Here is a 24,333-nt window from a genome sequence, read left to right on the forward strand (position 1 = left end):
GCTCATCCCCACAGGAAGGCAAGAGAGCCCTACCACTCTTCTTGTTTGCAGCACAGTGGGACACTTCCCTGAGCCAGCTCAATCCACTCACCAGGCAGCAAATAAACCATTTTCTGCCAGGTCAGTGGGCAGAATCCCTTTTTTGGGAGTACAAACTACTCATTTAGTTAAGGAACTGGTGAAAGCATGGCCAAGACCAGGACTCCACTTTCAGCAGGAGTAAGCAGTCTGGTCTACTCAAGAAAAACACAAGCATAGAAATAGTACCTCTGATCTGTATACCAGCTGCCACGTTCCAGCATTGCTCTGCTTGTACAGCTCCAAAAATGGATCTGATTTACCCAAGAAATCCTGCAAATAAAAACCCAACAAAAGCAATCAGCTTTCTATATTTTATACAGATGACAGAAGACCTGGCTAAATGGCGCACAACACTTCAAATCAAGTGCAAGCAACCTACACAGTTGTTTCTTTCTCTTTTATTTCACTTTTCTTTTTAAAACCTCTGCGCTTCCAGAGTCATCACAATTCATCAGCTCTGATTCCAAGACCATTTTTGTCTTTTTTGTCATTATAAATCACATTATTTTGTTGACTGAGCAGAAAGGCCACTAAATCTCTGGACTGGTCTTTGGCTTAGAATAACATCAAGGCACCATACCTAAATTTCCACCTTTTCTTCTTGAATTTTGTTACAGAAAGCTCAGTTCAAAACTACAACATTCACCAGACACAATTAGGCAATTGGACTGCACCAATAGAATGAATAGTCCAAAACCATAATAATCCCCCAAAACTTAAACCTGGCAGCTGAATTTCTGGTTTGACATTGTGGTATGCAACATGAAATTGTCTTTGTTTTACCTCACTGTAACTCAGGAACCACCACGAGCCTTTTCTTGTACACAGATTACCTGTCTTAGCTGAATGTCTACAAACACAATGAGGTTCCTGGCCCAAAGCACTAACTCAAAATATCGCAGAAGCCTGAATTATTAATTAAAGAAATCAATACCTTTTTGTCCAAGTTTCGGGCTTCAATTTCCAAGTACACAACCCTGGTGTCTTTGATCTCCTCTGCTGAAATCTGTGCCGTGGAAATCGGAAAGAAAAAACAAACAAAACAAAACAAAAAAAGAACACACAAGAAAATTGACACAAGATACCCTGGAGTCTTGCTCACATTCTGTCCATGAAAAAAACCGCAGTTATAAATTTCTTTCCTGTACATATGTAGCACTGGAATTATACTCTGACAGAAACCCAGAAAGGTTCCTTTGTCCCAAACAACACATGAAAGGAGAAACTTTTTCCTCCACTCAAACCCCTTACTTACTGTGATGGTGCCCTTTCCTGCTGGCTTTCCCTGCTTCAGTTCCAGTGGTCGGGTGAATACTGAGCTGGACACAACCTAAGGGTTAAAGAAACAACATTTTCAAACTGTTCTAAAAGATGCAAAAGGATTTAAACGAATTTCCAACAGCAAGAATAACCAGAGTCTGCGTTCCTGAATGGCAGAACAGTCTGAGAACTCTCTTCTCATTATCCACAATCAGCATCACTAATGCCTCTCCAAACCTAATGTCAGTCTCCTTGTTTTGCTGTTCCCAAAGCATGAGGCATTTTCATCACAAGTAGCCAAAAAAAAAAAACATTTAAAAAATCAGAAAGACTATTTAGTTTAAAGTCTTTCTTCAATAACACTAACCCCACTTTTCTTTTTCTACCTAGCTATACAAAGCCCTCCTCAGGAAACAAATACTACCTCTCACGCAGCTTTATTTACTGCCTGACAATTGGTTTCTGTGAAGGAAACTCCACTGTAGCTCTCCAAGCACCGGGTCATTCTTTCTTCCAGGCTGCCTTCAGTGCTACAAGCTTCTCTTATGTAATTAACTGCAGACCACAGGTATTTCTAACCTTCACTTTTGTCACTGACACAATGATTTTTCTAACTCCATTCAACAGCAATGCAAACTAACCTGTTCAACAAGGTGTTTTCAAACCTGAATGCGTCACAACCCTTGATAAAGCAGACTTTCATCCTATTTTTCATAACGAGCCCACTGCTTACTGCTGCACTGTAGACCAGTTAGCACACCTCTGTGCATACCTGTCCCAGCGTGCACTCGACCCCTCCGAGATAGTCATCATCATTTAAATCAAAGGACTTGTTATCGATATCATACACGCCGAATTTCAGCTTCTGCACTTTCTCAAAGTGGTAGTCCACAACCAGTTTCTTGCAGAATTCAGGGTCTTGGCAGTTCTTGATCCTCTCCGTGCGATCTAGCTGCAAAAACACAGAAGCAAAGCTGTTGGTGAAGAGTAGGAATCAGGCTTTCTCCCACGTAGCTTTTCACCTGCACCAGATTCCTGTGCTGGCCGGATACAGGCACCAGCCAGGCTATGCACCCTGGACTATGCTTTGTGCTCAGTGACAAGCCAGGCCACTGCCCCACACTGATCGGTGGCTCACCTAGAAAGGAAATTGCACCAGAAAAAAAAAAAAAAAAGCTACTGCATGGGAAAACTCTGAAAACTAAGGGAGAAAAGGCTGATGAGATACTGTCTTTTGGACTGCATGCTCTGGGGTAAAGGAAATAGGCCAAGCTGTATCGGAACAGGCAAACAAACATCTGGATGCACCTCAAAGCAAATGGATGAGCAATGAATGAAAGCAATGAACATAGAACCCCAAACAGAGTGTGAGCACAGGCAATCAGCGGATGCCAATCAGAATTAAATGTGTAACTGGAAAACCAATGGGATGGAACAGGGGCAAACATGGTGCACCAGCTCCCAGCAGCGCCCTTACCTCTGCCCACTGGCCACCCACGTCCTGCAGCAGGACGCACAGCGGGTCTGAGCGAGAGCCCAGGTCCTTGTCGAGGAGGCTCCAGCAGGACACTGACAGCTCCACCCGGGTGACACAGGCAGCCATCTGTGGGCAGAGCAGAGGGTCAGGCCATGGGTCACACACACACACGGATGGAGAGACAGAGAGACAAGGACGCAGACAGAGAGAAAGAGACTGAGACACACAGAGACGCACATAGACACAGACAGACAGAAAGACATGCAGACACAGACAGACACACATGGACACACACCCTGAGCACCCCTTCTAGCCGGATGGCATGGGGGCGGTGGGGCTCCCGAGCAGCCCTGGCCCCACTGCTCCCACTCTCAGGCAGTTCATGGCTCCTTCGAGGGCCAGCAGCAGGCACCGCATGGGCCTCAGCACCCCACAGCCTCTCAGTGCCCAGGGAAAGGAGCCCCAAGCGGGACCAGGCACAGGGCCCCCAGCAGCCGGCACCATGGCTGCAGCCTCGCTCTGTCCTCCAGGATCTGCAAGCTCATCGGCAGTAAGGGGTGACCCAGCTCAATTACCTCTGCTACAGCACCGCTAATGCTCTCAGAACCGAGCATGGAAGATGAGCGTCACAAGCTCCGTGGGACCTGAGAGCGAGAGCCCCAACAAGTCCTTTAAACAGGAATGTTCCCCAGAGCAGCTCCTTCAGAACACATGAGAATGATTGTCAAGTCCCTCTCGTATCCCAGTACCCACATGGCTTTCTCACCCTTGTAGGTTCTGAGCGAGATGAGCTTTTATGAGACAGCGCTGAACCCCTCAGATCCCAGTCTACAACCCACCCCGGGCAGGTGCCAACGGCAGCACCACACACACCACTCCATGCTCCAGGGACAGCACAAGACAAAACCCACACTCCATAAGGATCAGTAAAGCTTTAGGCAGAGGATCATAGTTCTCCTTTGACACAAACTCTTCCAAGGAGGCCAGTTTGAAGTAGTAAGCTGTTCAAAACACTCTGACAAGTAATCCGTCTGCTACTTCAGTTGCCTCCAACCGCAGATAAGATTTACAAAGAAACCATAAATCTGTTTCTCCTCAGGTCTTTACCTACACACACCATTGCACCAGACCAGCACGCATCTCACAGCCTCCCATCCATTCCGCTGCAGTTCTTATTCAGCACCAAGTGAGACGAGGACAGCTAGCCTTTGGCTCCTGTGCCAATATTTCTCTCTCCAGAGAGCCAGGAGCCACCTTTCCTCCCCACAAGAGCACAAAGGACCAGGAGTAGTCAACCCCAAAGCAACAGCTCCTCGGAAGCTTTAGCATCCCCAAATAGCAGTGGCCCCTTCCTGGAAGGAAACCACTCCTACAAGTCTCAAGCCGCACGCTGAACAGGTCTGTACATCATTTACTGCACAACATAAAAGTTATGAGTTTGAGATGGGAATTGTTACCCACACAACCCCACCATGTCCCATCTGTTGTCGGAATCTCTTCTCCAGATCAGCAGCAATGAAATCACAAAACTACACCCCTTTCAAGGAATTCTTTCTCAATACACTCAGCACCCAGAAGGCAGTCTCATCCCACTGTCTTGGATTCAGTGATGGTAATTGGATTTCCCTTGAATCACAGCCGAGATGTTCTGCTGAACCCCTGGGAAGTTACTCCCAGGGAAGCACCTTCACCCAGTTACCCTGCTCATGCAGTTGACTGGAGAAGGGCAAGGCTCTTGAAAGCTGCCTGCATCTGAAAAGCTTCAAAAGATCAAAAGCTGAATATATTTTCATTCCCAAACAACACAAACAAAAATAGTGATTGGAAAAAAAAAAATTGGAGTTCCTTGGCAAGTAGGAAAAATAGCCACAACCTCAGTCATCAGCAATTCTGAAATGGGATTTAATGGTGAGCATTGGCACAAATCTCTTTTCACCCCAAAACAAGAATACTGAAATTCACTGTCATTCTTCACAGTAAACTGCATTTTATTATAATAATCACATCTCTTTTCCTATAAAAATCTGAACAGTTTATGAGAAATATATCAGTTGACTTTCACTCCCCCTCTCTCCACAAAGGCTCTGCAGTTCCTCCAAGAGGAGGCCATCCTGAAACTCTGGAAATGCCATCGATCAACACTTGTACTTAGAACCACCCCTGCCTGACACAGCCTCCTAGCCTGCTTCACTTTAAGCGAGAGCCTGCAACGCTTCCTCTCTTAAGCTTCTTGTTGTGAACTTCCACACAGCCCCACATCATCTCCCTGGGATTTCAGCCCCGTGGAAGCTGCCTGCTCATTCCCAAGAAGCACACACTGCACTGTCAGCGTGTCAGGAACCCCGCGGACGGAAGCATGAACGGAGCAGCAGTGCTTCCTCACTAACCAGTACTGACTAACAGAGACACGGCAAGAGAAACAGGCTCTCATTGTGTCTATGCTCAAACAGAACAGAAAGCTCCAATCCCAGGCTCAACACCATCTGGTGTAATTAAACTGAAAAAAAATTGGGGGGTTATGATCTTTATTAACAGCCTTCCTCCTTTTTTGGGTAGGCAAAACCACCGATCTTGCGCAGCTTGCAGATTCAAGTCAACGTTTCAAAGACAGATTTGCTGGCATTTCACTGAGTTTTTTTAGAGCTTACTTATATTTACATGCATTCATACACAGAAAATCTATTTAGATTTTAAAATTATAACAATTAATCTTCACCTTGGCAGAATATTATTAACATTTGTCGGAACATTTTTCTGTTTTCTAGCAGTTCCAGACATTCTAAAATCCCCCCCAGCCACTCTTGATAAACAATACTGATGTTTAAACTTCTGGTTTACAGAAGACAACAGGTATTCCCAAATCAAACCAGCAGCTAAAGCAAACTGTTTTCCATGAAGGTATTAAAACACATCCAATTTATAAAGGATTTATTATAGATTGATCCTTAACAGCTTGCAATGACAACAATTTAGCAAACAATCTCTCCAGCTGGCAGATTAGGGTACAAGCACGATTTGTAAGTCACAAAATTATTCTAGTGGTAGAAATTCAGTCTGCCAAGTAAAAATGAACCCCAAAAAAACAGAGAGCAGAGCCACTGGGTGCACCTCAGCACAGTGGGTTCAGAGGAAGAGACGACAGAAGCCCCTGGGTGAGTGCTGCTGTTCGAAAACAGCCTCTGAAATCCCAGGGTTGTTACTCTACATCCCATGATCAACAGCTCCTATTTCCAAGGGCCACACTCAGCTGATCCAATGCTCTCACAGCTCAGGGAGCTCACTGCTGGGAGGCATCACCTGTGAAGTTTCAACTCAAGCCAAATTCTGCACATTCCTTTCTCAAGGAAAGTTTCCAGCACTCAGCTTCAGATCCATTAGGCACCTCTATTGTTGCCTTTAGTTAGAATTGCACAAGATAACACTGCATTTTGAGGAAAAATAATACATCATCCATGTCAGCTCTACAAACTATAGAACAAAATCCTATCCGTGGAGGTCTGTAAGATCCCCAGCATATACTCCAGAGAAGTCTTTCACTACTCAACCAGCCGTCGTTCCCAGTTATTCGAGCAAAATACAGCATAGCTCTGGACAAAGTAAGCTTTAAGAAGTGCTCAGATAACCAAACACAGATCCAGATTAAAAGTCAATTATTTGTACTGTGCATGCTACCTCTTCCCTGTAAAGATCCTGAACTCAAACAGCTATGTAATACACGTGGAAAGATAAATCCCCTGTTTCCAACACAACTGTAAAGAAGCTGGTGCTAAATAGTCAGACTGAGGAAGAAAATACAGCATTCTAGGAAAATCACATAGGATCCACATTACACATTCAGAGGAAAAAGGAATTACCTGCTGCTTTCTGAGGTTCTATACAAGCATTTCAGGACTTTCAACCCTTTTCACACAATTCTAGAGAAAAATCAACTTCCTTTCACACAGCAAAGAGTGTAAACAAAACCAACTCAATAGACAAATCTAAAGAGAATTTATCTTTATTATTCTAGTGATTCAGCTTAACCAAAGCTTAAAAGGACACCAAACCCAAGAAAAGAAAGCACTGTCCACCTATGCTCGAAGAAAGCTCCCAAACAAGAGCACTGAAAGATTTTCACTGTCCCAATTCAGACCTTTGGAGGGTCTTTTGCTTCCCCAAAATGCCACATGTATGGGTGTTTGAAGGACAAACTCCTCTGTGCTTCTCCCTCAGCAATGGCAGTATCACCACTGAGTTGATGGAGGTTCAAGTGTTGGACCACCTAAGGTGAGAATTGGTAACTTACAGCCAGGGGCAGCAGAGGAGGAAGGGGAGCACAAGGCAAAAAGGGGGGTTGTGTCTCAGATCACCCCACTACAGCAGCTCACAGAACCCAGAGTCACCCAGAATGTTCTGAGTGGAGCCAGGAATCACATTTTCTGGAGGGAAACTGTTAGTGTTACCAGAGAATTCAGCCTTGTGTGTCAACATGGCTTCACTGCTCCACGTACAATGGAATGCAAGCAAGGCTTCGGCACAAGCAAACATGCAGTTCGTTCCTCATTAATACACATAAACCCTCATCACTACATCACTCTCTACAGGACACTCAACACTTCACACCTATTTAGGAACCTAGTTAACTCACACCTGAGGCTTTAGGACAGCTGACTGCCAGGAAGCTTATTCTATACCAGGCTGACCATCCGTCCTTCCTTACTTTCTGCTGACAAACACAACAGAAGCACCAGCAGTCCTGCCAGCAGGATGTACCAGCTACAGTTGTCGCCACTTTGGCATTACACTACCCAACAACTCAAGAAACAGAATCATAGCATCACCAGTTTGGAAAAGACCTGTGAGATCAAGTCCAACCATACCTATCTGCCACTAAACCATATCCTTAAGTACTTCACCTACCTGTCTTTTAAATACTTCTAGGGATGGTGACTCAACCACCTCCTAGTGCAGCCTGTTCCAGTGCCCAATGACCTTTTCGGAGAAAAATTTTTTCTTAATGTCCAATCTGAACCTCCCCTGCCGGAGCTTGAGGCCATTCCCCCTTGTCCTATCACCTGTCACTTGGGAGAAGAGCCCAGCTCCCTGCTCTCCACAACCTCCTTTCAGGCAGTTGTAGGCAGTGATAAGGTCTCCCCTTAGCCTCCTCTTCTCCCAACACAGCTAAGAGACCACCCCGATTAGTATACGTGGCACTTCCCAACAGCCCACCCCTCCTGTCCATCGCTCAGTTCAATCCCAAATTCTTCATTTATCACCCTCCTTTCTTCAGAACACCTCCTCTCCTCTTCTGCTGCAATCCCTGTGTGTGCAGACTACCAGAAGCAATGCTTTCCTAGATGACCAGTTCCACTGTCGGGGGCACCCTGTTACATCTCCAGGTCTGGTATGACAAAGCTGACACTTGTGACAAGGTAGCATCAGTGTCACTTTCTAAATGTATTGTCACAGTAAGAGTTACAGTGTGATCTTGTTTTCCTGACTCACACACGGCTCTACAAAAATCATAAATCTAGGTTAGTATCACTGGATGCACTAAAAAGTATCTTTATTTTAAGCTGAGATTCAGAGTCTCATGAGAAAGACCACAGGCCACAAAACCAATGAGTAAAAACAGCCTCTATCCAGCACACCAGCTCTCCCCTGGGCCACCGAGTCTTGTCCCACCACCCAGACACTCTGCAGAGAATATAAACGGATACAATTCTACCACTGCATTATTCCTAAGGGTCTGGAGCAGGGGCATCAAGCCCAGCATCACTACAGGCAGATAATGAATCAGTACTCTCTATACTGTGTTCCAAGCTGTCACCATGTGTTTGGACTGATCAGTTAAAATTAACCCTCTTCCCACAAAGTTAACCATTATTACAAATTGGACATAGAACCTGAAACACAAGGCATGTGCTAATTGTCAGAAAAAAGAATCAGAATATTGAATACTATGAAGACAGCCTTTCTAACCACACTCCTCTGGCAGCTTGGCTCAGCCCTGGTAAGGAACACCCCTCATCCACCAGAGAGCCTTCATTTCAGGGATAAGAGTTCCCAGGGAGGTCAGACACAGCAGAAAGTGGACAAGCATCGTGCCTACAGGGCACGATGGCAAAGAGTTGAGGCTGCGCTGACAATGAACCCCTTCAACCCACAACCAGTGGGGAGCACAGCACATCCACCAGCCCAGATAAGCCTTGCCAAGCTCCACATTTGACTCCAGGTCTTACGCAAAGGGGTTACTGGCTATCACCCACCTAAGGCACAACTGAATACAGGTGGAAGTTACCACCTAGCTCTGCTTATTGCATTGTCTCCACATGAACCCTGAAGCTTCATTATCACCATGAGAATTTGGGGTTTGTGAACCTGAAGGCAGCCCAAGGAGCAAGTGCTGAGCACGCACAGTGGCAACCCAGCCTCCCAGACATTCACAGAAACCACTGAGCAGGCAAAGCTTCCATTTACTGAATCACAGATCGCTTAGGCTGGAAAGGACCTTTAAGAGTCCAACTCTAAATCTCTCACTGCCAAGTCCATCACTAAACCATGTCCTTAAGCACCATATCTAGATGATAATAAAATATCTATACGATCTCTATATCCTCTATACAATAATAAGTTTAGGACAGTTTTAAAAAAGGCACCAAAAATCACAAACGGCGTTGGAATTTCCAGTAGAAAACACAAAAACTTCAGTCATCTCATCACCTTCACTGCAGCCTTCCCTCCCCTACCAGACAAGAGCCAGGTCCCAGCTCTAGGGAAAACATCACCTTCTTCAAGTTCACCTTTACACTGTTCAACTTAACTTATGCAAAACCACCATCCCTCCTCATCATAACCAACAAGACTAGAAAGAAAAGGGCCTGGGTCTACCTTTAAAATATATCTATATACACACACCTCTCCTCCACTGGTCTGAGAAATAACAAAACAAACTGATAGCTCAACACAGATTCTATGTCAAATGTTAGTTTGTCTTTTAATATATTACAATGGAGTACAAATTAATACTCAAACTTAAGCAAAACTTTTCCAAGCTCTAAAATTAGGGGGGTTTACATAAAAAGTTCTTCTTAGCATTTAACAGCAGAACACCTAAAACCATCTCCTCAAACCAGCCAACTTAAAGCATCTGGGGGCTTCACAGTCAAGGATTCCTCTGGCTGTAGCTGAAGCAGTAACTGCAGTCAGCAAGCACTTCTAGGACATCTCCCACCATGGAAGACTTTTTCCAATCCTTTCATATCCTTCTTTTCAGCTACTTCCCCCGCCCTCCCAGATTCTCAAATAATTATAATTTAAAGAAAACCTTAACTGAAAAACAGACACAGAAGGTCAACCCCACTGACCTTTGTAACAATTCTGAATGTGCAATTTTTACATCGCAAACCTTTGCCTTTCTCAAGTATGACCTCACTCTTTCCCTTAAAGCTCCAGCTGAGATGGAAGAATATCCCACATTCCTCCTCTTCAGTTCTTCAACAGCACTGCAGCTCCACCTGCAAGCACCTTGGCCTCACACCACTTCTTATTTACGTGCACTCACAACTCTTGGGGCAACACCTTGGCATTCATTCTGCCAATCCTTTCACCAACCCCTACTCTTCCCCAGGGCGGAAAATGCAAACCATTCCGTATTGGCTCCTAGAGTCCGCTTAGTTTTACTCATTCCCCCCAACAGAGCCATGACATCATGCAGGTGACCGCAAGAGAGCAGCTCATTCAGGTCCATCTGTTTAGACTGGTACAGGCTCTCTGAACAGCAGGAGCAATAAAGCAGTCTTTAGAAAGAAATGTCAGCAATCCATTTTACCAATTTTTGCTGGTTTATCAGATAAATTTACATGACTGAAGAATCTCAGTGACCATGCAGTACCAACAGCCATATAGTTAAAAGTTTGCCGTATCTCTCATTTTTAGTGCACTGCCAAACAATCACCAAAACACAGCTGAGAAGCCCCAGGTGAATTCTCTACACCCAGTTGTCCCAGAGTCACTATTGCACAGTGACAACACCTGCCTAAAAACTGAGCAAGCACATAAAGAAGTGACCTTTCAAGTTCTCCTGCATTACAGAATTGCACTCTCTCTCACATTATAGAACAGATTTTCTTCTTTATGAATTTGAGCCTGGCTCCTCTTGCTCCTCGGAAAATATGATCTGGAAAAAAAATCCACAATATTGCTTCTGCAGCACTCCCAAGAAATAGGTTTCTTCAATTTTTTTCATTGCAAATTCAGCTTTTCTTACGCTAACATTGTCTCTCAGCTCTTTCTCCTTTAGACTGCATGCATCTTTAAGAGATTCACACCCCCATAACACTCTTCTGCCACTTAATTATTCCCATCTATAGTCAGAACATCTTCACTTCTTCACCCTAATCTGTTGCAGATGATGCTTCAAAACACAGAAACAACCTACAAAAAACTGCCACCACAACAACAAGAGAGTAGAAAAAGGAAAGTATTTGGCAAGGGATTTTAAAAGCTTTCTCTATCCCCCATCCAGACTAATATCATTCATATTTAAAGACCACAAAACACGACACTGACTTCGTTGCCCTTTTCTGCTCTCCTCCAGACCCAACTTCTGCCAATGCACCTTCCCAAAAGCACAGACCCGTTACCATGACAGACTGCAGCTATTTGACTTGTCTCAGTGCTAAACAGGCTAAAATGACCACATTACCTCCCTTCAGTAAGGGGGGAGAGATTCCACAACTGCAAACAGACAGGTACTTCCTCAAGTGCTTCCGCCACATCTGCTATCTACAGTATATACATAATGCAATACTTCTCAACCTATACCCTAAAAACACCTGTAGTCATTAAGTCCAAGTCTGGTACAGAGGTGCTGGTACCTGTTCGCATATCTGCCTCTGCCAGCCAGCGACCTGGGAACCCCTAGAGCCTCCGACGGGAAAGCCTTCGGCTCTCCCACAGGGTAGCAGCTTTATTTTCTCAAGATCACATGAATAGTTCCAACAAGTCATGGATAACTAACACCGAACTACGGCAGAGAGTAGTCTCCTGAGGAAAAAAAATCTCTAACGAAAAGGCTAGATTCGCTGTAACAGCCGAGAAAGCGTGAACTGAACCGAACTACATCTATTCCAAGTAGAAAAACCTGGAGTTATCCCCTCCCAGTGAAACCTGGAAGCTCCAATTACAAACTGCACTGTCTCTGCATGCTCTTAATGGGAAGAGAACGGCTGAACAATCACGACGGGAACCACCAGGGCCAAGTATCCGACAGGCTCAGCGTCAGCAGTCTGTTCATCACAGACCTTTCACCAGCAGGGCTGTGCACCTAAAGCAGCAGCAGAGAGATCCAACTATTACAGAAAGATTAGAACAGCATCTGTTTTCACATTAGACGTGTAAGCAACCTTGGAGTGAGGGCTGCCCCCAAACTTTCAGAACAACAGGTCCTTATCCCTTTTGCAGACTAAAGCAGCTGGAGAGGAAGATTACGTAGCACCCCAGAGAGCGTGGAAGGCACAGAACTCGAGTGTGGGGACTCGTCTCACCTTCCACAGAGCAGAATTAAACTACAGCCATATGCAGTCACTGACAGCAGCCAGTATTTCATAAAACGACATTATCTGCAGGATCATATTAAGATGTGTACTACACTGATTTATTATTGGGGTTTTTTTGGTCTAAATAAATTTTAGAACAAATAAAATTTCTGTTTCAGAAAATTTACACTTGTTTCTGATTGAAGTTGTTTTCACAGGCACAACTAAAGACAAATTTTAACATGAGAAGCAGCACGAGCCACACCGCAGCAGGAAAACAGCGCCTGCACGCTCCTGGATAATCAGGGCAGCCAAACACTCCCTCCTCATCCTAAGAAACAGCACCACATATTGCTGGCATTGCAAAGAAGAAATGCTATTCAACTTATTGTCTTCACAACAATCCAGCATTAGCTGCCCAAAGGAAGGGACAGGTGTCCAGATGACAAAAACAGCTTTCAGAACTCCCAGGTCATTTGTGTAGGGCACTGTGGTGCTGCATATGGGATTTTTTACACACTTGGAAGGCTTTTCTCTTTAAGAGATGCATCCAGTTGACTCTAAGTGCTTTTAGATACACACAGAGGCTATCACTGACTTCAGCTGTCTTTAAAAACCTTAAACCAGACTTGTCCATTAAAATCACTTCTGTTTTACAATCTAAGAACACACGAGGCTGAGCAAGGCTCAGGCTCAGCAGCAAACCACTGATATCAATTACAGATCTCACATTCTGTCATTAGCAACTGAAATTTCAGATTACGTTAAGAATTAAACTAAACTAACTATCTGCTGACTGTTTTGTTCCGCTTTTTTCCACACCAGCTCAGTGCTGAAGTTTCTGAACCACAAACATTTTTCATTAGATTAAGGCATCACTTGTTTGCTTGCACTAAATGGGAAGACTGCATGTTTGGCCTCAGCCTTTCACCTTCAATCCCAAAGCCACCTCAGTGCTGTTAATGCTGAGGTGCCTTCAGTGTCAGGATGAAACCCTTCTGCCGCTGGCTCACTGGTAACAGAACCACTGCACCCCACCACCCTGCAGACACACTTACCTCACCTCCAAAAAGCATCCGTGTCCACAGATGGAAAGAGCTCAAGGTGCAATAAAACCCACTCCATTTATTCACAGAGGACTAGAGCTGTAACACAGCAGACTAGCTCTGCAGCAACACTGGGATGTGGCAGGGAAATCCTAGCCAAGTGGACTACTGATATTTAAGGAGCTGTTAAAGAATGGCGTTTTCCATACATTCAGTTCATAAACTGCCAGTGCCAAATTTTACTGTCATTAGCCTCTCTGCTTTTGTAACTGGTTGTACTACTGTTCCTCAAGAACACATGATTTATAAATACTGCCCTGTTATTTGGCTAGTAATGAAATACTATCAGCAATCATCATTTTCATTTTCAAGTTGAGCTTCCCGTTCAAGCAAGCAAGGACATATCACATTCCACACACCTCCTCCCATCAAAACAAGCAGCAATGCTTCAGTTATACAGCTGAAAACAGAAGTTCTGTAACAAGCTCCCATTATGGAGCACATTCTGGCAAAAATCAGCATAGCAAGAAGGTCACTAAGCGCACACAGTACACAGAGGCAAGAAATCTCAGTGATAGCAGTCTATGGATTTCATCACACAAGGCATTCCATCAAAATTACCTAAACGCAATTCTTGAATCAGTTTAAGTTCCAAGTACATTGCCGTTTTCCTCCCCAAATATGTCTTTATGTCCAAGGACTAGAAAGCACTGTTACACTTTCAGCTATCACACACAGCAACACTCCATCCATGCAGTCACATCTAACGGGAAGTGGTTGCAGTGAAACTCATTGTTCGCAGCTAGGAGACAGCTGGCTGGAGGTCCCACCTACCTGCTGACGGTCAGGAATCGGAGTGATGCCATCCTACTAGTCCTTTGGTTAACAACACTAACTACAACACTGGAATTTCAAAAAGTCAGCAGCCTTCCAGAAGCACCTACAGGCCCAAAAACTGGGCTATACCAACCAGGTGGGATCAATTCTTGTTCTCCCTGTATAAGCCTTCCAAGTCCTGAATTTTCAGTTTTCCTCTTTACAGGGAAATAGTACTCCCTCAGCCATGCACTGCAACAGCAACCCCCACTCCACCCCTTGGATCCTGGCTGTGATCGATTACCCACTGCCTAAGAAACTACATTCCAGTTCACTATGACTCCTACCAACCTTGCTCCCAAAGTCTTGACAGAGTGAAGCTGGAGTGAGAGCAGTGAACAGCTACAAAATTGATTTGGGGTAAAGCAGGTTCATATTAAGTGGGAACATACTTGGTGTTTCCGAATGCTTACTTGAATATATTTGGAAAGCAACTGGTAAAGAGCATTGGAATTCAGCTGTAGACACGGGAGCATGCAAGAGAACAACAGCCCCAAAGGAGTAAGCCTCGGCTCCACAGAAGCAGTAAAGGAACTCTAGTCAGAATTCACTTGGGGGTTTCTCTCCTGAGCTACCATGCTGTGAATACATCCATAAAACCAGAAGAATGATAACAAAAGAAGCTATGCAGCAACAAGTGTCACAGTGAAAAGGCACAATTAAACCGTCCGACAGCCACATTCAGTCTGGAGCTATGGAAAAGGAACACTTTTAGGGCTGCTTTTCTTACATATGGTGTTTATACCCATGAGTGAAAAGCATCCAAGTCAGGAAGGTGGGAAACCCTCCTTGCACAACCAGACATTCCACGTAGTAACAAAGCTCTGAGGAAACTAATGAAGAAGTCATCCATATAGGAAAAAAGCACTCACCTGACCGCATGCCAAGAGAGAGCCATGGACAGCACATCGCCACAAATCTGAGGTCAAATGCTTACTACCAACAGATTTTCATTCTGTGGGAAAGCCAAATTTTTCAACTACAATCACATTCTCCCTGCCAACAGACAGATCGGGAAAGAACCCCTGGAGGGTCCTCTTCCTGCAGGAGCATTCACCAGACAATTGTACTTCCTCTTCCACTGGGAGGAAGAGCCCCTCGCTCCATACACAGATTCCACCCCAGTTTTCCCAAAACCCAGTGAACACCCAGCCACAGGGCAGGAGGGAGCATCAGCAAACCTGCTAAAGGGGAAAGATGATCGAATGCGCTTGACAATGCTGCTTCCACGCTCCAGGCACTGTTTCTGAAAAACCTCTTACAGCAAAAACATTTAGCGTCTCTTTTAATTTATTTTCACTTTTTAAAGAACTGCATATCTCAAGAATCAAACTGATATCAAACTAATCTGTGTGTGTCTCCAAGACTCAAATTAAATGTTTCCCAATATACCAATCCACTTTCAAAATCACTTCCTTCCAACCAGTTACCTTGTCCAAGACAAACCCCAGCCTTTGGCTCACACTGCACTCTATTCAACAGGACCCTTTGATGCAGGGTCTAATCCCGATTAGATCATTAGGATAATCACCCTAAAACAACCGCTCTGAGTCTCTGTTGTCCAGACAGAGGCTTTAAGCAGTCCATGATCTGTAGCTGTTGCAGCGTTGCAGATCAGAAGGCCAACACAGATCAGAGGCACACGCTGCCAAACACAAGCAGAGCACCGGCAGCCTCTGCTGCAGGGAGTGGCAGTTTTGGAACCACCAGCAGCAGACAGACAAGGAACAAAACACAGCACCTGCAGCTGATATTTACAGTTAAAACACCACTGCTGCACCAGGTCACTGGAAAAACATTTCTGTCTAGGGTCTGCAATCTTAAGCATACCAAAACATCTTGGCAAAACAAGCTGCTTGTTTCACACTGAACATGCAACAACTTCTGTAAGAACAGCCTGCGCAATTCAGCAGCACCGACCAGTACACCTGTTCTTAGAAGGCAGACCTTCAACATCAACTGGCACACAACAGTCTTCAGTTTGCATCAATCTTCCTCTCCGCTCACAAGAAATTTCCAGCACATTCAAGGAAAGCATTAAACGCTATGGCAGGAGCACTCGTTAGAATTAAAAAAAAGTAACCTTCAGTTTTCTTTAAACCTACAAAACCTCAAACCTCTCATAAATCCACACTTTGAATGCAGCAACAACAATTCATCAATAAAGAGCTGGCCTCAATGTCGTCTGCAATCTCACAGCATGAACTGCTGTTAAAAAGCAACCCCAACTGCAACGTTCACATGTTAGTGTGTGAAGACTTCTTGACTTGAAGGTGACACTTTCACCTGACTGTTGCAGCTTGTCCAGGTATGCCACAAGTTTATCAGTCAATAATTTACAATATTCAGACTTTATCTTGTAAATGATACAACAAAAATTTGTATGTTTAACAAAAGTGCAACCCTTTACTACTTATTTTGTCACACGCAGCACTTGGATACTAACACTTAAGGAACCAATAAAATCATCAACGTAGCCAGTTCTACGAACACTAGTACCTTCTGTCCAGAACTTGAAGGAACTGGGACATCAGTGTCACCAACCGTATCTTTCCAATGAGGCCAAGCAGGACGTCAGCTCCTGGCATTCAGAGCATCAAGGCCAAAGCAACTGCAAGTTTGAGCAGTGTCTGTTAGCCGATTCTTTCTGCTGCCACCTCTCGTCAGCACCCAGCCTTGAGGCGTTATCTGCAAGGGCAATTCCATACCTTCCACACTGGAGATGGGACCTTAGAGGTCCAACCCCTTAGTTTTAAGGCTGCTCATATTAATGCGCAAAATAAGTGATTTTATCAAATCTAGCCATGTAGGCTGTTAAGGGCATCGCCCAATTTAGCACAACCTGCAGTTTAAGGCTGCTTCTAACACGGAAGTGAGTTAGACAAAACTTAATCCATTTGCAGGTGACATTCTATAATGACCTTTTCTGTCTATGTGCTTTAAAGGATCAACTGTAGCAATCTGGGACAGCAGCTGTATCATTTGTAGTACAGACAGAAATTCTGAATATGCTACAACTTCCTCTATTCCCAAGAGCCTGCTCTCAAGGGAGAGGGGATCATTACCACTAATTCATGCTAACAGCTATGGAGCATCAACTGCTTGGCCAGATTAAGAGCTCCTTCCCCACCCCAAATCCATCACTTAAGCATTCCATCCCTGTCAATGTTCCCAACACCAATGGCTTTTTGGACCCATTTGCCTTTTGCTAGACAAGCACATAAATGGTGTTAGAGCATACAGAAAATCAAGAATCAGAAAATGAGATTCCCAAAACAAACCTGCAGTTACCAAGTCCAAAGGAGCAGACACACACGCGTCTTTCGCAGCGTATGCCGTGTCTAACACACACACCAATAACTCTGGATCCCTTACCCGGAGGAGCGAGATGGGCAATCAAAAGACGGTAACACAGAACCTGTAGTTTTATGACAGCTCACAACAAGGCAAGCATTGCTGTGATCCACTGGAACTTGACAAACAGTTATTACCAGTTTCCACACATCACACACTAACATCCAAAATCAATTCTGGGAACAACGAAGCCAAGTTTTCCTTTTCAGTACTTTTATTCTAATGTGAAACATGAAGAAACAAGCACCCAAAAAACTCCAATATCGTATGAAACTTTAATAAAAGTTGTTTAAAAAACAAAGAGCAAAACTTTAAAAATAAAGGGACAGGCTTACTCCTAATCACACGTCTGACAGCAGAGGGGGTGCTGCCAGACTTCCAGAGGGAAAAAAAAAAAAGAAACAAAGCTCTGCTGTTGAAACGTGACTCCCAAAGACTGTTGAAACGCAGAACATGAAGCTTCAGAGACAGACAGTTTTATTAACAGGAGGCTTAGTTTGAACAGTATATACAAATCACATTACTTTTCCAAAGTTGGGACCACCTAGTAACTGTCAAAACAAAATTATGCTCAAGAATTACAGAAGCATCTGTGTAATGCGACCGCCTCTTTATTGAAGTACACCTTTGTACAATCCTTCCACACATTCCTGCGCTGTGGAATCCGCTCAGGACGCAGCGCCGCATAGGCTTCAAATCTCGCCTACACACCACAGGAATAAAACTGTTGCCACTTGCACCTCTCAGTTTTGCCTGACCATACACTTCAGTGTTCCATGACATGCAACACCAAAAGGCACTGGTTTTCTTTGTCCAAAAAACACAACGGTTTCAAGTTTACTATGTTTAAGTACAATGATTTGCAGGGAAAAGAAGGATTTTTCAGGGAATGTCCAAGTTTTATCATTTATCATAACCCAAACAAGGATAAAAAAAAAATCTACACTTGCGTAATTACTTCCCTTCCATTCTCTGTTTTTTCATGGAAGATTTTCCTGCACAGCAAAGAAAATTGCAACTCTTTACAGACTTTGAATACAACAGCATAACTTTATTGCAAAAATATATCGTAAACTCAGTATTTTCAAGTTTTGGAGAAAAATAAAAAGTTCTCTCTGAATTCACCCATAGCAGTAATTCATAACAGAGTTGCTGAAGATAAATGTTTCTTCCATATATAAACTAATTTAAAACTTTAGCTGGACTCCAGTCTTCTACTGATAATCCCCACTTTGGCTCTCGTAGCAGAGACTCTAAGTAAGAAGTTGAGACACATGAGAAATACAACATCGATGACCAACCAGTGTCAAAGGTCCTATCCCAACGGATTCACATAATCCTAACAAATCAAGCTACTTAAACAATAATGAGCATTTTCAAATTGTTGCTTCTACCGTAAATGTTTTATGCATACTGTAAAACTCATAATAATGTTTGAGGTTGGCTATACTCGTGGCAAAAGTCTTATTCTGCACAGTTAAAATTGCAATATATAAATAACTAAAGGTTATTCCACAAAGAACAGCTTGAATTTTACAGAACGATTCTGCTCATACTTAAAGGAATTGGTTCGGCAGACACATCAGCAATGGGCATAATTCAACTGTTCATACAGCAAGAATCTTGAAGAAAAGAAAGATACATACACAAAACAATTAATCTGTATACACCGAGAATCCGTTCAGTTGCAGAGTAAAATCAGGACTTTAAACAAAGCTTTGACCTGTAAACAAAGCAGATTCAGCCAGCTTTTAACCAAATCTAGAAAGAGCAATCTATTTTACAATGGCTTGCGAGAGCACCCACCAAAGAACTTCACTGACTTCATCTACGTCCCTTATCAGAAACTACATCAAACCAGCCTGGATTCCTTGATAAGCACTTTGTCAAATACAGTTTACCGAGTTTTACGATGAATAAGGATCTGTCTAGCTTCTCCACAGATTTGTACAGGAAAACCCGCTGCGCATCTGCCCTTGCAGTGTTTCTGATGGAACGGCTTACCCAGTACTCTCTCTGATCAAAACCAGCCTGGTTTACAATGTCAGCAATCCATAGGGTCTATCCTGGAAATACTATAAAACCAATCCAGATGCAGTTATCACAGCACTATGAGTATCTATTCTACAACTACTTCATATGAACAGCTACCCTAGAACAAGCTTGACTTTTCTGGAGCCTATAGGTCTGTCATTTAAATCAACCACAGCTGCCATTGCTTCATCACGAGACTCGAAAGCGACCATCGCTTCTCCAGTCGGCATGCCCTTTTCATTGTATTTTAAGCACACTGAACCAGGGATCACTTGGTAGCCATAAAAGAAATCCAGAATTTCATCCACTGAAACAGTAAAGGGCATATTTTGCACTTTAATGACAGTTGGTCCTGGCTTCCCAGACCCTGTTCCAAAGCCTGGAGGCCCACTGATATGTATATTTGCCGGTCCAGGTCCAAACCCGGGAGGCCCACTTAGATGCCCAAGACCACTAGCAATTCCTGGAGGACCAGCACCAAAGACAGGGGGGCCACTTAAATTGCCAGGACCATTACCAAAAGTCTGAGGCCCCCCTGCAAAACCTGCTGGTCCACCCAAATTACCAGGACCACCTGCAAAACCTGGGACCTCGATACCTGCACCAGGTAAACCACTACTTGCAACTGCAGGTATTCCTGGTCTGGAATCAGGAAAGCCACCTATTCCAGGGGGTGGCAGAGGGGGACCAAATGCACCAGACCCACTGAAGTTACCAGGGAAATTAAACGGAGGACCGTTGTTTGCCTCTTTAGCGTTTCCTCCCAAGAAGGCATGCTCATCCCCACCAGCACCCTGGGCTCCTGGCACAGGCGCACTCCCCTGTATCGGTATTTTCAGTAACTTTTTCCCTTGAGATGGTGGGCTCCTCTCAATATCTCTCATTTCTTCTACAGTTAACAAACGCAAAACAACATCTCTGCCATTCAGTTTTTTACGGTGCAAACGCTCTGCCTTACGAGCATCCTCTTCAGATTTAAACTGAACCAGTGCTTGCCCTAAACCTTGCCCGTTAGTATCAACAAGAATTTGTACAGAGCTTTCCTCTACCGCCAGTCCCTCCAGAAACTGAAGGATTTCCATTTTTGTTATATTGTATGGAATATTAGATATATGTGCACACAATTTTGGCAAGCCTGGTTCTCCCTCAGCGTTCATGAGGATTTCTCTCTGGTCATACTGGAAGCTCTGCAATCTTTTACGGATCATATCTATCTTTTCTAACATTGCCTTTTTAGTAATTGGATGAACCTGAATAAAACGATTCCCTATGTACTGCTTATGATGACACAAAGCTGCTTTGTAATCAGCTTCATTCCTAAACTCAACAAAACCCTCTCCAATTGCCTTCCCGTTAGGCCCATATGCTATATAAATACTGTCCTCAACTATATCCAGCTTCTTAAAAAAATCTATCACGTGTTTGTTCTCTGACTCAAAGGGAAGACCCTTCAGATAAACACAGAAGCCCTGCTCATGGGGAGATCTCGACCGTGACTGCTTCTGCCCGCTAGGAGATTTGGACCTGGAATGAGCCTGGGGCGGAGGAGGGTGTGACTGCCCAGAGGGACCCATGGTCTGCTTGAAAGTTATGTGGCCTCCAGCAGCCACCCACTGCCTCTCTGTGGCAGGACTAACTTCAACATAGCGCTGAATCATCAGCATTCTGTTTCGCTTCAGGGCTTCGAAAGTATCTTGAGGAGAAAAAAACTTAACTAGTCCATTTCCATTATTTCGCCCTACATGATCCTTCAGCATATGGACCGCATCCACACGGAGCCCAAGGAAAAAGTCTTTCACATCAGATTCTGTCGCAGAAAAGGGCATTCCATGAACGCTGACATACAAGTCATCTGGATTGATTGGAATTGGCTTGACATTACTTTGAGAATTCATCTGAATAGGATTTACAGGATTTATGGGACCAATAAACAATGGATTCAAGCCGCTGTTCATATTCACTGCTGCTCCAGACCCATTCATTCCCGAGGGTAAAGGCGCTACGGGTGGAGGATTCAAAGGAGGCATTCCTGACATGGGAGGTATAGGAGTCATTGGAGGCACGGGGGGCACAGGGGGAATGGGAGGAACTGGAGGAACAGGAGGCAGTGTGGGCACAGGGGGTGGAACGGGTATCGGGGGAATAGAAGGCATTGGTGGCAAAGACGGCATAGTTGGGATAGGAGGGATAGGCGGAGGAGGTACTGTGTTCATTGGGGACGCTGTGCTAGGTACAGTCGAGCTAAATGTTGGGCTACCAAAGGTACTGCCAAGATTTGGAGGGGCATTCCCCATACCAGCAGTAGAAAAGGTAGATATGTTTTTATTGCTTTCATGCGCAGTAGTAGCAGCAGTTACCACACTAGGAGAAGGATTATTAAAGTTAGGTACAGTAGTAGGCAAGTTAACCCTTCCGCTCATTCCAGAGCTGGGTGGTGGGCCTGACCTGCTTGCATTTGCTGGTGGCATATCTAGATTGGCAGTTTCAAAACGCCTACGACTGAGCTCTATCATGTTCTGCATTTCAGTTTTACTGCTCAGCAATAGCGTTACTTTTGACCCTTTAATGGTACCACCTGTGCGCATCATACCCAGCCTTGCATCTTCATCAGTGGCAAAAACGATGAAAGCCTCACCCAGTTCACCCCCTACAATATGCACGCCCCCATCGGGAATGGTCAATCCAGAGAAGAAGTGGCGAATGTCCATGGTCCCCGCCACAATCGGGAGACCTTGCAAGCGGATGACCACAGCCATGCTGCGCTGAAACAACACACACCTGCAGATGAGAAAAGGCAACGGCTATGTCAGACTACTGTTCATGGCACCATGCAATTACCTACAGACACCATCTACTACATTTGTTTACATACACCCAACATCATCTTGCAAAGATTCAGCATGTTTATATTCCAAGTTCCTTATTCATGTTCGTTTACTTCATACAAATTGAAGTTTTAAACATTTACCAACACAATTAGTATACATTTTGCACTAGAAATTCCAAAATAACTGTTAAACCAAGACCCACAATTGTCAGTGAAAAAAAACTCTAAGGAACAGCAAAAATCAGACCCATTATATCAGCAGTTGAATATTTAAAGGAATGTAAGCAAAATGAATATTTTAGCCAAGCAAAGAGAATGAATTTACCACACACTGATACGGTATCCACTGCACCTGGGAAAGGGACCGCGAAAAATCCTGCACACCTACGGGAAATAAACAGTTCTCTTTCATTTAGGGAGGGATTTTGTCTCCTGCCAAGGAAAGACAACTAGGAACATAGCAGTGGGCTGGTTATGAACAAAAACCCATTATGGACAACTAGCAACAGGAAGACTCACACGACAGCCTGACAGAGACCATCCAGATTATCCTGGTCATGTTTCTCCTAGCAAAGGCAAGAGCTCCAGGTGACCGTGAAAGCCAACTCACTGCTATAAATCAGCTCCAGATATTCTGTGACTATTCAGTCCGCACTAAACCAGGTCAACATCCACACATATCCTAGCTAGACATTTGACCTTTACAACTTTCAAAGCAAAGATATAATTGTCAATAGTTGCAGATGTGCTGTCTGATATTACACCTTCTGCCTAAGGCACAAGTAAGCAACTTTCACCTCTGCAGCTGAGGTTCGCAGAAGCGTAACATCAATTTTGAACAGGTAGATCTTGACAGTTACCTTGCACACATTCCATAGAGAGGCCTGTGCTCATAGCTGAAGTTTCATATAAATAGGAAACTAGGTAATGCTCCTTGATTCCTGACAAACCTTCAGTACAGACTGAAAGCATCACATTAATACCAGCATAATTCACCATTTCAGAAGCCAGCCATTCATCCTGAACAGTCAGCAGCAACACCTTGTTCCACCTGAGTGACATCAATTCCAAAACTCCTTGACCTCCCAAGTACCAGCCAGTTCAGGATCTGCACGGAAGACCTCTAAGGCTCCCATTAGTCACACACAAATGAGGTTAACCATGCATTTGCAATCAACTATGAACCAGAAAACACAGCGAAACGCCAGGAGACAGCGCGCACCAGAGACTACTGGCCATATGCCAAAGCTGTGACCAACATCGTTCAGAAACCGTTTCCTAAAGTTCCACATTCAGCCAAGTTTTGTATCTCAGCATACAGCCACATCCACGCATCAGCTTCATTTGCCTGTCCAGACCTTTAAATCACTTCAGAATGGACACAGCTTGAACTAAGTCAAGATGCTATCCCAACAATGCAACCACACACGGTAAGGCAGAAATCTGACCTTAACAAAATCAAGAGTAACAATGCCTCTACAGGACGAAAAAAAGGATCAGTTCTTTTGTTTGCATGACAGAACTTCAAATTGCTCACTGGGTACAGAAGTATTTGGTTTTGTTGCCCAATAGCCAGAGCCAACCCCTTCCATGCACAATGAACTCCACCATATGCAGGGCTGTCAGAGGGCACTGGCCCACATCCAGCTGACAGAGAAGCATGAAGACTCTTCTCCCTCAGCAGACATGCACTCTGGCACGAAGCTGCTGGTAATGAACATTCAATTCCTTACCACACCGTCTTGAGAGAGAGCATGGAACTTGCAGGAGGAACACAAGAAGGTCTAAAACCTACCACGCTGTAAATCCTGCTAAGAACCTCCTACTCCACTGGAGGTCACAGCAACAAAGGGGAATATA

General features: G+C 44.3%; 1 protein-coding gene across 7 annotated transcripts in view; it reads right to left on the reverse strand.

The window, feature by feature from the left end:
- Positions 1-24,333, reverse strand: part of RBM12 (RNA binding motif protein 12) — a 44,694-nt gene that overhangs the window by 15,705 nt on the left and 4,656 nt on the right. For 3 of the 7 annotated variants that reach the window (XM_069872192.1, XM_069872190.1, XM_069872193.1), the window contains 5 exons: positions 2,819-2,944; positions 2,114-2,293; positions 1,337-1,411; positions 1,016-1,087; positions 268-351 (listed from right to left, as the gene is read on the reverse strand). In XM_069872192.1, the coding sequence (XP_069728293.1) occupies positions 268-351; positions 1,016-1,087; positions 1,337-1,411; positions 2,114-2,293; positions 2,819-2,944 (537 nt within the window). Of the gene's footprint in view, positions 1-267; positions 352-1,015; positions 1,088-1,336; positions 1,412-2,113; positions 2,294-2,818; positions 2,945-18,072; positions 22,425-22,798; positions 22,858-24,333 lie in introns of those variants that run through there. The other 4 variants (XM_069872194.1, XM_069872191.1, XM_069872189.1 and 1 more) reach the window with 4 other exon arrangements.

This window comes from Phaenicophaeus curvirostris, chromosome 18 (genome assembly GCF_032191515.1).
Source record: "Phaenicophaeus curvirostris isolate KB17595 chromosome 18, BPBGC_Pcur_1.0, whole genome shotgun sequence".
NCBI lineage: Eukaryota > Metazoa > Chordata > Aves > Cuculiformes > Cuculidae > Phaenicophaeus > Phaenicophaeus curvirostris.